The sequence below is a fragment of the Ambystoma mexicanum genome, chromosome 7p, assembly GCF_040938575.1.
Source record: "Ambystoma mexicanum isolate Mex_15411 chromosome 7p, UKY_AmexF1_1, whole genome shotgun sequence".
Classification (NCBI taxonomy): domain Eukaryota; kingdom Metazoa; phylum Chordata; class Amphibia; order Caudata; family Ambystomatidae; genus Ambystoma; species Ambystoma mexicanum.
The window spans coordinates 99,483,035-99,497,913 of NC_090939.1; the positions used below are offsets into that span (position 1 = coordinate 99,483,035).

Genomic DNA, 14,879 nt, shown 5'->3' on the forward strand with positions numbered 1-14,879 from the left:
TGAAAGATTCTCAGATACCTGTCTAGGGGAAACGGTTCTCTGCTTGTGCCATCTCTGTACGCATGGGTGGCTACTCGACTCGACTCAGCTCAGCAGTAGAGCCGTAGATTCTTTGCTCGCAAGTGGGCATGTAAGAAGCTGGTCCACATTCAACACAAACACAATACACAACAACCATGTATCTAATCTAAGTCTCCCCCTTTGCTATTGGCGTAACCTATTTGGCCAAAATGCCCTTTGCATGAGATTCCTTCCTTAAGATCCACTACTCCCCTTTGACTAGATCCCAGTCTCTCCTTGTCTTCAATCAGAAGTGCAAACATGGGAAACAAGCAGAGAAGGACAGTGAGGGGCAAAAGAAGGTAGATTGTGTCCAGAAGGAGGGAGTTAACCCATAGTTATGGAGGTGTGTTATTGAAGTCCAGATTCCTTAGAAAAGGGAGGTAGCAGCATCATCTATGTTCATATGCAGGGGTGAGAAGAAATAACTCAAGCAGCATTCTGGTAGCAGACAGGAAGCAGACAGGGGCCTTAGAAGTGGGCCTTTGAGTGATGGGCCAGCTCCCGCCGACTTAGTGCTGTTCCACTTCATAATATCATGAAGACAAACAATATCAACTGCTTAATACCGACAGGCTAAATATCAACTTTCCTCTCAATACATATACTGTCAACCTCTCCCCATTCATGTTTATGTAAAGTATTGACATCTACCTTTTGCCCAATGTTATTTGCAGTAATAACGAAGGGAGACTCCCCCATACCCTTCTCTGCCTGTGGCTTCCCCTCTCGCTGCCTCAGCAGCTTTCCAAGCTACAGTTCTGCCCACTTCCTTTTTTCTGCACTCTTTATTCTGATACCTTATATATTTTGAACTGTTTATTCTGACCTACCTTATGTTGACCTGTCGGTGTGAGATGTTGGCTCTCATGACTGTTTTTCTCCTTCCGTTTAGTGCCATCTTCGGCCTGGTGTACCGCCCTAGAGACTTTGCCTCCTACATGCTGGGTATCTTCATCTGTAACCTGCTGCTCTACTTGGCCTTTTACATTATAATGAAGGTACTATAGTTCACGTTTCCCCAGTGCTGGTCTTCCCCGCAACTCCACCAATGTACTTCTAGAGACCCATGGGGCATGCTCAATAGTGATAGCCATGTCCCATCCGTCCATCAACGTACATCTATCCAGACATGCAAAATCCCTGTGGTCCTAGACCTGCTGTATCTCAGTGGCTTTGATAAGCTCCATCGATGAACATCTGTCCTTGCATACAACTTGCCCTATAGCATTAGTCCTGCCCTATCGGCATGGCTCATTTAATGAAACTATAGCCCATTGCTCTGCAAGCTGTGGCTCTCCAGATGTTTTGGACTATGAGTCCCATCATCCCTCACCATTGACTCCGCTGGTTAGGGTCGATGGAAGTTGTGGTCCAAAACATATGGAGAGATAAAGGTTGCAGACTCCTGCTCTAGCTTGCATGTAAGGGGCGCCCAAAGGTGAGTTCCAGACTGGCATGGTGGACCACGCTGCCCCCAGGTATCATGGTTTCTTCTCATTATTTTCTGTATGTATGTGTGTGCGTTTATCCCCTTGCCAGTGTCTGGTGTCAGCCTTTGCTTCTTCTCGCACATCCCCACTGCTATTTGCCGCTGTCCATCTTCTTTGTCTGTGCTTCTGTCCTCATCCTCTCCTGGCCCTATGTGCTGCTGAGCATTAGTATTTTCTTGTTCATTTCAATGCGTCTGTCCTCTTGCTCACCTCTGGTCTGCACTCAAGGTCAGTCGTTGCTTGTCATGTATATCTTAGTGCTTCGGGCTGCTACACCTTCCCCCAATGCTCTGAGACCACAGTTAATCTTTAATTGTTGTATTTATTTCAGTAGGTCTGTCCCTTGTCTTCTCCTGCCCAAGGCCGGGTGTCAGTCTTTGCTTGTTTTATGCACTGCCATGCTTCTTTCCTATCCCCTTCAATTCTACTCTGTGCTTTTGTCAGTCTTTGCTTGTCATATGCATTGCTATAATTCTTTCCTCTCCCCTTCAATTCTACTCTGTGCTTTTGTCAGTCTTTGCTTGTTATATGGATTGCCATGCTTCTTTCCTCTCCCTCCTAGTCTACTCTGTGCTGTCAGTCTTTGCTTATTATATGCATTGCTATACTTCTTTCCTCTCCCTTCCTAGTCTACCCTGTGCTTTTGTCAGTCTTTGCTTGTTATGTGCATTGCTATACTTCTTTCCTCTCCCCTCTGAGTCTACTCTGTGTTTTCGTCAGTCTTTGCTTGTTATATGCATTGCCATGCTTCTTTCCTCTCCTTCCTAGTCTACTCTGTGCTGTCAGTCTTTGCTTGTTATATGCATTGCCATGCTTCTTTCCTCTCCCTCCTAGTCTACTCTGTGCTTTTGTCAGTCTTTGCTTGTTATATGCATTGCTATACTTCTTTCCTCTCCCTTCCTAGTCTACTCTGTGCTTTTGTCAGTCTTTGCTTGTTATATGCATTGCTATACTTCTTTTCTCTCCCCTCCGAGTCTACTCTGTGCTTTTGTCAGTCTTTGCTTGTTATATGGATTGCCATGCTTCTTTCCTCTCCCTCCTAGTCTACTCTGTGCTGTCAGTCTTTGCTTGTTATATGCATTGCCATGCTTCTTTCCTCTCCCTCCTAGTCTACTCTGTGCTTTTGTCAGTCTTTGCTTGTTATATGCATTGCTATACTTCTTTCCTCTCCCTTCCTAGTCTACTCTGTGCTTTTGTCAGTCTTTGCTTGTTATATGCATTGCTATACTTCTTTCCTCTCCCCTCCGAGTCTACTCTGTGCTTTTGTCAGTCTTTGCTTGTTATATGGATTGCCATGCTTCTTTCCTCTCCCTCCTAGTCTACTCTGTGCTTTTGTCAGTCTTTGCTTGTTATATGCATTGCTATACTTCTTTCCTCTCCCCTCCGAGTCTACTCTGTAGTTTTGTCAGTCTTTGCTTGTTATATGCATTGCTATACTTCTTTCCTCTCCCCTCCGAGTCTACTCTGTGGTTTTGTCAGTCTTTGCTTGTTATATGCATTGCTATACTTCTTTCCTCTCCCCTCCGAGTCTACTCTGTGCTTTTGTCAGTCTTTGCTTGTTATATGCATTGCCATGCTTCTTTCCTCTCCTTCCTAGTCTACTCTGTGCTGTCAGCCTTTGCTTGTTATATGCATTGCCATGCTTCTTTCCTCTCCCGCCTAGTCTACTCTGTGCTTTTGTCAGTCTTTGCTTGTTATATGCATTGCTATACTTCTTTCCTCTCCCCTCCGAGTCTACTCTGTGCTTTTGTCAGTCTTTGCTTGTTATATGGATTGCCATGCTTCTTTCCTCTCCCTCCTAGTCTACTCTGTGCTGTCAGTCTTTGCTTGTTATATGCATTGCAACGCTTCTTTCCTCTCCCCTCCTAGTCTACTTTATGCTGTTGTCAGTCTTTCCTATATTTATTTCTGGTCTTCTGTCTCCCCTTTCCTAGCACCTGGTGCCAGTCTTTGTTTTTATTTATTACAGTATGTTGTCCTCTTTCTGTGCCAATGTAATGTATTTCCTGTTAGGTTTATTCCAGTGTTTTTCTCCTTCTCGCCCACCCCTCTGCTCTGTGCTTCTGTCCCCTCTTCGCCCTTTGCTTTGCTGGGTAGTAGTATTTTTTTTCTCTTTCAGTGCTCTGACCTCTGCCACTCCACATCTGCTTTGTGCCGTTGTCAGTATTTGCTTGTTATATGTTTTTGTTTTTCTCTCCCCTTCCCTATTTCCCAATGCACTGAGGCCACTCCTAATCTTTCATTGTTATATTGATCTTAGTCTCCTGCCCCCTTCCTGCTCCTTCCCGGGCTGCCTATTAAATGTATTGCAGTATTTCAGTCCCCTTCCCCCTCCACACCTGTTCTGTACCACTGTCAGCCTTTGCTTGTTATATTTATTTCAGTGATTCAATACCCGCTCTGTGCCACGTTCAGTCATTAATCATATATTTCAGTGTTTTTGTCTTTTCCACCTCCCCCATTGCTCTGTGCCAGACTTAATCATTAATTGTTCCATTTATTTCTGTCCCCGTCTCTCCTTGCCTTGTGCGGGGTCTTTGGGCCTCATCACGAGTTGGGTGGTAGCCCTTAAATGCAGCAGCAACAGTGTTACCACTGCATTTACCACTCCGCCCAATCTCAAGTCTGGCTTGTTTACCTCCAGCTCAGAGCTGGAGGTAAACACGCTGGGAAAATGCCAATTTTCAGCACAATTACCACCAGCGGTATTACTGTGTGGTAATTGTACCGTAAATTCCACATTGGGTGCAATGGACCCAATGGGGAATGGGGAGTAACAGTTAATCCCCAACCCTTAATCCGGCAGTCATACCGTTTGAACGGGTGGGCGCTAATGCAAATAAAGTTGGCCGATATCTCTGCCGGGATGCCGCCCAATACGTGATGAGTCCCTTTGTCTTTTCTGGTTATGGTTCAGTGTGTGTGTTCTTTTACACCCCCCTCCCACCTTGTGTGCTGAGTGTGTCAGTCAGGGTTTGTTTCAGTGCTTGTGTTCTCTTCCGTCATGCTCTATTCCAATGTCAGTCTTTGCTTTAGTTATTTTCAAGCTACTCTGTTCCAATGTCAGTTTCTGTTCAAGTTATTTTCAAGCTTCAATACTCTTCTGTCCCCTGTACTCTGTTCCAATGTCAGTCATTGCTTTAGTTATTTTCAAGCTTCAATAATCTTCTGTCCCCAGTACTCTGTTCCAATGTCATTCTTTGCTTTAGTTATTTTCAAGCTTCAATACTCTTCTGTCCCCAGTACTCTGTTCCAATGTCAGTCTTTTATTTGGTTATTTTCAAGCTTCTATACTTGTCTGTCCCCAGTACCCGTGCCACTGACAGTCTTTGTCATATTTTTGTCACTGCTTCTCTCGCTTGCCACTCCATGCCATGTTCCAGGTGTTAGTCCTGTGATGAGGTCCCCTGTTAGGCTAAAGATATGAGCAGTGCTCAAGCCGAAGTGCCGGGCACCCCACTATGCTCCAAGTGGTGTTACATGGGGGGATACCCTCGTGCTGTGCACTGCTGCCTGTTCACTTGGCAGGGGACGGTCATATTGATACCACTAGTTCCAGAATTCACTGGTCTCCTAATCAGATTGCTAAAGTACACACTGTGACTCCCTGAGACCATAATGCCAGACCAGCGACATACATATGTGCTCCACAGGAAATGTGCCTGGGTGCCTTTAATTTGAAACAACATACCTGGGGGGACACCAACACTCTGATGCCTCCTGCAGATCGGTCTAATACATGATGGCCCGAGGGACTGATGCAGCATTCCTGTAAGCACCAAGACAAACAAGGAAGTTTGCCTACTGCAAACTACAAAAACCAAGCGTCAAGTCGGCCGACCGCAGGCAGCCAAACGCGTCCTGGGAGGATAGCGGAGTGGCAACGTGTGCGCCTTGGAAGCAAGACGACATGAAGGAATGCAGGTTCGATCCCTGGGTCCATGCTTAGAAACCTCCGGGTGTTTAAGCGCGTTATAAATACGCAACTAAGACAAAAACAACTACGCAATTTTAAAAAAAAAACAATTCCTGTAACAGCGCCTCGATAAAAAAAAAAAACAATTCCTGTAACAGCGCCTCGATGCCCGTGAGCTGTGTGAGCGCTTTAAAAATGTTAAAATTAAAAACTGTCACCTGAACTTGACGAGGTCTGTCCCAGGCCTCACAGTGCCTAGGGGACAGCTCCTAAATGCCCTGAGGGAACTTTACAAGGGCAGGCTCACCTTTTCCCATATGATACCAGAGACTGCAGCATAAAGCTATACCTGGGAGATCAGGTTTTCCCAACGGAAATCAAAATGGCCGCCATCCTACTTATTATATCTAGGTCACTAGCCAGACTCCAAGAGTAGGCCCTGGAAACTGAGCAATTACACTGGTGTTCCCATTCCCAAGCCCATCCAGGGAGGAGCATAAAACACATTAAAGGCCAGAGCTCCCAGCTGACAATGTGATTATTGGAGGAAGGAAGGACAAACTTTGGTAGGAGTTGGTTGGTGGACAGAGGAAGATATACATAAACTATAGAAATAGTAGAAAACAGGAAGAACAGAGACTGGTGGAGGAGAAAAGGTGAGGAGCTAAAGGGGGAGAATGAGTTTGAGGAGGTTGGGGGAACATCACAAGGATGAGTAAAGTGTTGCATTGGAGAAACACCATGGGATAGGAGGAGGAGTGAGTACTGACATGAGCCAAGCAGGAGAGGAATTAGAACTCGGGAAGGGAGGTCCTGCATTGGGGAGAAACCCTGATCTGAAGTGGTGGATCCCAAGGATGGTGGAGAAACAGGCATGTGGCATGGCAACAGGCATGTCTAGCCAGTAGACAGGCTTCCCAGTTTAAGGGACTCCAAACCCAACCTACCTACCTGAAGAACTCTGAGGCTACCACCTGTGAACCAAAGGTTTCGTGGACACGCTGTTGGCAAAGCCTGGTGATGCAGCTGTTTGGACAGAATAGAACCTTCTCTTGGGATGCTGCAGATCAGAGAGGAGGTCCAGAGGACTCTAAACCAGAAACTGAGCCCCAGTGAAGGCGGAAGCCTAGCTTTCTGGTGAATTGGAATTTTGTGGATTTTTAATGTAGGAACAGTTAAAAACGTCTCCGATTGTCTGTGCACTTTGTGGGTCTCATCCTACCCTTTCCTGACTGTCCTTTCTTGTCATACTTCCATTCTTCTGTTCAATTGCCCACATCTGCTCCCTTTTCTGTACCAATTGTCAGCCTTTGCTTGTTATATTAATGTCAGTACTTCTGTCCTCTTTTCTCCCTGCTCTGTGCTCCATGTCAGTTTTGTCTTGTTGTATTCATTTCAGTGGTTGTGTCCCCCTCTCTCCCCATTACATCTGTCCTATCTTTGCTTGTGATAATTATTTGAGGGCTTTAGCTTCCTTCCTCCCTGGCCTTTCTCCAATGTCTGTCTCTGCTTGTTCCCAGATCTCTCCTTTTTCTCTTGCAGCTCCGAAGCTCTGAGAGAATCGAACCCATCCCGCTCTTTTGTATTCTTGCCACAGCCTTCGTCTGGGCCTCAGCACTCTACTTCTTCTTCCAGAACCTCAGCAGCTGGGAGGTGAGCCACCATTTTAGTTTCTATGCATTCTTAGTTTGTTTGATCTGGTCCTCTTCACCACCAGGTTACCTTCGCCCGGCTACAGCTATGGATGGGTTGACTAGACATTCTCCTTCTCATCTCATGCTTCTCCCAATTTGTTTGTTCTGTTTATTCGGATAGATTAATCCATAAAAAAGTCCTAACAATACAAAAATATTTAAAAAATACATTATCTGCATCATATTTAAAAAGCACAGTTAATTACAATAAACAAAGCAGTTAAAAGGCCAACACAGTACATAATCTACTGAAGAAATCTCAGATGTTCATATCTTTATATAATCTGACCATCGTCTTCAGGGTTTATATCCTAATCTCATGAATATATCTCTCAGTCGCCAGGCTTTCAGAATATAATTGGTGACACCAAAGAGGAAAGCAGTAGAGGGTTTTGACATGAATGTACATCATGCTTTAACCAAGGAGGTTTCGGTCAAGCTCTTCTCAAGCTTGCATATAAAAGACACAATGTAACCAAGTGCAAAAAACTTTCAACATCCTCTTTGCAAAAGGGTCCTTAAATTCAGACTACATACGCATGGACCACTTTGCGCAGGAGTAACACAACATGTGGATTCCCAGTCTCAACTTTGCATGCAATACCCACATATGAAAGGATGTCAGCCTAAATATTTACCCGTTCACTCCCTAACACCCTTTTGATTGTAAGATAATGAGACCGGATACTGTTTCAACCACAAAGGACAGCAATTATTCTTATTGGCCATGTTTTATAGGCTTTCTTCAGGGTCGTTTTCATAGAGCGAGTAATGTACTTAGGGTCATTCCAAATGTTGCACATGTCCAACACGGCTGACATTGTTTTAATATACCTCAGCCATCGGGTATCTCTGGCCCTTGTATAAAACATGAAATGGTCAAGATCCTTTAATAATCAGCCAAAAAGGGTGCGCTCCGTGCCTATAGCCGATAGAGCAACAGCCATAGTGTGACCTGATATTTCAGACCCCAAACTCACAGCTCATGTTTAAGTGATTCATCCAGGGTACTCTGGGGCAAGGATAGAAATAACCGGAGGATCATGTTTTTTTCTTTGACCAAAATGGTGTGGTCTTCGTGCCCCCAGAGTTCGACTTTATGTTAGGTGACACATTGAACCTTTTCTCTATATAGTTCAAGAATTGGTTGTACCACCCTACCCGCAAAGCGATTAAAAAAGGAGCAAAGGCATCACACCCTCTGCCGTGTAAGAACAAGTGAAATCTTTTAGATCTGTGGTGCCCAACTGATTATAGTTCATAAACAGACCTCAAGATAATCAAATTGGTCAACATTTTGGATTTTTTTACCTAAGAGGTGTATAATAGGGTTTGGTTTTAATTTCCTTTTCCTCGTACATAACATACATTGGTTCATTTGTTTTTGAAAAACAGTAACAGTCTTAGAAATTAAAATAGTGTCATTTGCAAACATTAGTATCCCCAATCTGTTCACCTTCCAGCATTGAGGCATCATCTTCTAACTCACTCATACTCACTATAAGTGAATTAATATACAGGGAGAAAAGTGGGGGACCCATTAATCACCCCTGCCTCACTCGTAGATCAAACAGGATGTTTCTCCCTAGTACCATACTGAACAGAGGCAAAATTCCCCCTAGAGAGGTCTTCCAAAGCTCTCATAACAATACCGCTCAACTCACATGCTTTTGGGAGGTGTCACCCGCCACTTAGGCAGCTCTCTCACCCGCCAACCTCCCTACACTCCCATAGGATTTAATGGGCTTTCACCCTCCAAATGCAAAATGTTTTCACCCGCCCAAGGCCCATGATAGGTTGAGAGCTATGCATAAGATCAGAAGGAACACCAACTGCAGAAAGCTTAGAACACAAATGGTTATGAGTGACTGTATTTAAAGCTAATTTTAAGTCAATAAAGGCTAAGTATACATTTTGCCCCGCAAACGATACAAACGTGTAGTGAACAATTTAAACGAAAGGGCCTTGATCCAATGTTCTTACTCTAGTTCGAAACCTAGGTTTGTAGGGGGAAATCATATTATTGTTTTCTGCCCAACCGGCAAGTCGGTTCTGCTAGACCTTGGAAATGTTTTTTGCTGACCTATCTAGGAACGAAATTGGTCTATAATTAGACACCTCCATCCTGTTTCCCATTTTGGAAATTGGGACAATTGATGCCCCCGACCAACTATTCGGGTAAACATGTGTTAGGCAGAAACCTGTGCAGTTCTCTTAGGGACCACTGCAAAAGATTTAAGACTACAGGTGTTAGCAGTAAACCCACTTGGTAGCAGTCTGTACCACCCAGATTTACCTGGTAGCTGTGGCTAAGCAGTCAGACTTCCCTCAAGAAGAGTTAGGCAGTATGCAAAGTATACTCAATAGGCACTTAGATACAATAATATAAGCAAACACTGACCAGAGCTTTGGTATCAAAGTATATAATTATTTATTTATAAACAAACAGTGAAACACTCCAGCACTCTTATTGTAAAATATTCTAAACACAGTTACTATTATGATATATACACCCCTTTTTCCCTTATTAGAAAATCACAGTAAGACACCACTTATTTTCATACAGAGGTGAGCGCTTAACTAGATTGCACTCTACTAAGGTTGTGAAAAAGGGAGGGAAAAAGACAGAATATGCAGGGTTACACCACTCTACGATTCAGGAACACTATTAGCAAGGCAGAGAGCAAAAAGTCACTGGGAAGCCAAAGTCCAAAGGCGGGGCCCACTCTTAGAGAGAGCAGAGCACAAATGTGCCCAAGATCACACAGTTACACTAGGCTTAGAAAGTCTTGCAGAGGGTTCAGAAAAGAGTTTAGAGAGGCTTTAGAAAAGTTTAGCCAGGGTGTCCCAGGCTAACCCAGGTTCGAAAGCCGGGGGCTAAATCTACCCCGTACAGTCGGTTGCAAGGGAAGCCGGGCGGGACACGGTACCTTCAGTGGGAAGGATCCTCCAGCGGTGGCAGTTGTTCCTGGTAGTGGTTGCAAGTTGCGGCGTCGTCCAGGGGAAGAGAAGATCTCAACGTGGAGGAAAGATGCAAGTCGTTACACTACCAGGGCAGAAACCAGCCGCAGAGTTTTCCGGTAAAAGGTGGTACCTTTATCTCGCGGTCGTGGTAAAACGTGGTATCCCGGTTGCCGGGGTGCTTAGCACGGGCAAGGCGGCCACGAGATACGTCGGGAAAGCGAAAAGACGGTGAAACTGGTTATCCCCACCAGTTAAAGGAAGAAGACTCTCCGGCGGGAGATCTCCTCTGTCGTTGGGAAAAGTGGTGAGACGGTCCAGCAGGGCTCCACCGGTCGTGGTGTCGTGGCAGGTCGGCTCAGCTTCTCCCTCGTCGGATTCTTAGGTCCTGTGGCGACTTCTGAAGTTCCAGTCCCCAAAGCCCTGCTTTTATGCAGCAAACCCCCATTCACTCAGCCTAGCTGTCACTCAAACATGCTAAGTGGTGAGCCGGCCGGCTCACCACTTGGGCCAATCAGGACGGAGTGCGACTTGAGTTACCTCGGCAACTCAGTCTCGGGTGCCTAAATTCCCATCCACCCCGCCTAAGTACCCCAGACATAGTGGCACCACTTTGGAGGGCTTCTGTGGAGAAGCCTGCCAAAAAGTGGAACAAAGGGCTCGACTTGGGTTGGAGTCACAGAAGAGAACACAAACGCCATTTTAGAATCAAGTTTTGGCAAAAAATACCAACCGGAGAATTAATATTAATAAATTAACCGGCGGTATGTTCGAGGCTATCTTAAATAATTAAATAAAGATAGTAGCCTAAAACAATGGGAAATCCCATAGGAAAATATTCGCGGTTGAATATAAAAAGTAGTATCCACTGCCACCAGCCAAAACTCGATCAGGGGGGACGGAGACGTGCCCCCTCGACTAACAGACCCTGGGGCAATCGAATTGCCCCAGCCAGTAAGTCCACAATATGATGGTTTGTACTGGTTCTGCTCAGAATTTAAGACTAGTGAAGTCAATGGTGACTTTAGATGCCCTGGGAGACAGTAGTCAGTCCCAGGGTATGGAGTCTATACTGGGGGTTACTATGACACCCCTGTGTTACTGCACGGAGGGTGCTGTGTAACACACATCACAAAAACACATGAAACCCTATGGAGTAAAAGACCCCATAGCCCATTAGACACATCTAGATTCAAAGAAACACACTCAAATCATGTCCAAGAGTGAGGGTAGAAGAGTCTCACTCTTGGCAGGAGAAAAAAATAAACCCCAAAAATCCAGCAAAGCTGCTGGGGGACTCACTAGGTTAGGAAATTCAGCCTAAACAGAGAATTCTCCCTAACAACATGCTTAGCGTTCCTCCTTCTAAACAGTTTTGTTATTAATGGAGCCCATATTAAGGTTTCCCTGCAGACCAAATCTGCAGGAACCAAATCGAGGCTAGGATCTATACTTCTTTTTTGTGTTTTCCGTTCCTTTAAAGTTTCATGTATTGAGAAAACAAGGATGATAGGTACCATTGATGATACAGCTGTCCAACTTCCCAGATTCGCTAGGGGTTTCACATTTTTTATACAAGGTCTGAAAATGAGTAAACCATGATGTGTGCACGAACAAGCTTTTTAAAAAAATAGACCAAAAGGAAAAGAACAAGGAGGGGATGAGGACAAATGGTAACCACCAATCCAATCGGACTGAGTCGTCAATCCCTCAAACCGCATTCTTACCGCGCAAGAAAATCAGATGCTGCAGTAGGGACTTATATTTGTACCCACGTACAACAATAACCTATTTAACACCAAGGTTGAACTGCATAAACTGGTACGGAAACTTAAATTGAAAGTCTTTTTGCAGAACTCCCGACCAAGAGACACCTGCAAACACAGACAGTGAGTACATCGAGTTCAGACCAAAAAGCTTGTTTGTTGCACCCATCAATTTGCCTGCAATAGACATTTTTGAGAAAATGGTATTGAAAGATCTTAACAAAGTACACTTTGGCTAAACGAAATGTAACAACCTAAGTCAGGGTGAACTATCGATCATCAAAACATATACAGATACCAATATTACTATCAGACCGGCTGATAAGGGAGGAACCCTCATCCTCATGAACACTGGCGACTATAAGAAAGAATGCACAAGACAATTGCAAGATCGAACTATATATGTCAAAATAGATCAAGACCCTACCAGTGAGATTGCCCACAGCCTAGAGGAATTACTGTTAAAAGCAGCAGATATGGGATACATCATAGAGAAAACAAGAGCATATCTGCACAATAAACAACATAAGATTCCCCATCTTTACCTTCTGCAAAAATACATAAAAGTCTCACATGTCCACCGGGGAGACAAATTGTAGCAGCAACAGGTGGACTATTACAGCCATTGGGCACTTATATTGATCATTTTCTACAGCCAACCATTCAGAAAACTCCTACCTACGTTAAAGACAGTACCCATTTCTTAAACATCTTGGAAGATATCCAATTGAATCAAGACGACATTCTATCTACCATTGATGTTACCAGCTCTATACAAGCATACCGCACAATCTAGGCCAGGAGGCGGTAGAGTGGCTATTACTGAAAGAAGGTGAAAATTGTACCCACCTGGTCTTAGCCGCAAAAATTGCATTGGCACAGCTTTGGTAGAATGCTGAAGGCCTCTCACTTCCGTTATGGTGATCATTGTTGCAGAGAAAATAGCGGTGATCCGCTCAGGAAATCTGAACTCCTTCCTGAACATCTGGTCTCCCTTCATGGACTACTCCAATAGATACAAAAGTCTCACTAGGCGGCCTCCTCTGACGCGGTGGCTCCAAGGCGGAGTGGACTAATGCTTAGAACAGGGACTAGAGGCATTCGAGTTTCCACCCCTGAGGGCGAACTGACAGATCTTCAACCCACTTACCACCGCCTGGCTGCAGGAAATTTACTTTTGGCTTTATTTATCGTGATGTGATACTGGGAAATGCTCTGATGATGTCAATGTTTACTTAAGCTGAAATGTCAATAAAAAGTTTGTTGAAAAGAAGGTGAAATAGGAGCATTGAAAGAATTTTTTATGACATTACTAACATTCGTTCTCAGTTAATTCATACTTCAAGTATAAAGAAGATTTCTACTTACAAGTGTTTGTCACTGCCATGGGCGCCACTATGGCCCCATCATACGCCAACAGCTTCATGCACCATTTTGAAACACAACACATTTTAGAGAATCCCCTTTGGAAAGACAAAATTAGGCTTTGGAGAAGGTATATTTACGACATTTTTGGCGAGTGGCGTGGAAGCAAGTATTCACGTATGCAATTTTTGTCAGACATCAACCAAATCGACCAGAGGATTCAGTTTACTGCTGAAATAGGTGAACCTGGCATACATTATCTTGATGTTAAAGTTCATGTTTCAGATTTGCAGATAACCACCTCACTGTGCACCAAGCCCACCGACAGGAATAATCTTCTACCCTGCATGAGCTTCCATCCTCCAAACACCTTACGTAACTTCCCATATAGGCAAATGATAAGGCTGAAGCGCATCATTAGTGATCCAACAGAATGTGAAATGGAGCTGGACAAATTAAGGAAAAAACTGAAAGATAGAGGATACTCAGAGGTTGACTTGCAGACACCCAGTGAGAAATTGAGAGCACAGACACATGGCGATCTCTTACATACCACACCAAAACAGTCAGCACCAACAATAGTTTGTTTCTCATTACTCGACCCAGAGCACACAGATCAAGAAACACATCAACAAGCATTGGATCATTCTTACCAGTGATAAACGCACAAAAGATTTGTTTGCAACAAAACCAACATTTGCTTTCTAGCAAAGTAGCAATCTAAGAGACCTACTGATAAGCACGAGAGGAATCAACAATAAATAACCAACCAAGAACAATAGACAAGAAACCTTTCCATGCCTCAATTACAGTAATTGCAACAATATCATTAAAGGAAACAGTGTCACACCCACGTACAGGAGAGAAAATAATACTGTGACATTTTACCACTTGCAACTCTGAAAACGTAATATACTGCATAAAGTGCCCATGTGGACTATACTATGTAGGTAAAACAGGGCGTAAAGTGAGGATCAGAATGAACGAACATAAATCTTGCCTAAGAAATAATAACACCACATCATCAGTTGCTAGACACTTTAATGCAGAACATCATAATGTTGCACAGGTTAAATTTCAAGTTCTGGAAGTCATCGAAGATAAAGGACAACACAGAGACATAAAGAAATTAAGACAACAAAGAGAAGCCTTCTGGATCGACCGATTGGACACTATGATGCCCAACGGCATGAACGAGGATTGGGATCTTAACTGTTTTCTGTAACCACGATCAAAGATCCTGGATTTTACAAACTGATTGAGAGTAACAATTTCTTTAAGGTTGATATATCAAGCAACAGACAATGCAATCTGAACAATATGAACCTGCATATGATACGACTATTTTGTATGGGTTATTACATGATCTATGCATCACAGTTTGACTAGAGTGTAACTAGCAGTAACCACAGCATTTCAAGCATTCAGATTTCTCTATTGCTCAAAGACTTACTATGAGCTGGGGAATATACATTATGTGGCTTCCTAAATGTTTCTTGTATGTAACAAGTTAAAAAAATACATAGAACAGAACCACAGTCAATCTTCATCCTCACATTGATGAAGCGGACGTATCCCGGATCATATAGATAGATTTTACTCATTTGAGCTTTACAGCTAGATA

At 43.9% G+C, this 14,879-nt stretch overlaps 1 protein-coding gene across 3 annotated transcripts in view; it reads left to right on the forward strand.

Annotated features, from left to right (window-relative positions):
• The window catches only part of SIDT1 (SID1 transmembrane family member 1), a 737,146-nt gene that overhangs the window by 645,059 nt on the left and 77,208 nt on the right, over positions 1–14,879 (forward strand). For all 3 annotated transcript variants that reach the window (XM_069635864.1, XM_069635865.1, XM_069635866.1), the window contains 2 exons: positions 956–1,061; positions 7,012–7,122. In XM_069635864.1, coding sequence (XP_069491965.1) covers positions 956–1,061; positions 7,012–7,122 — 217 coding nt within the window. The remainder of the gene's footprint in view (positions 1–955; positions 1,062–7,011; positions 7,123–14,879) is intronic.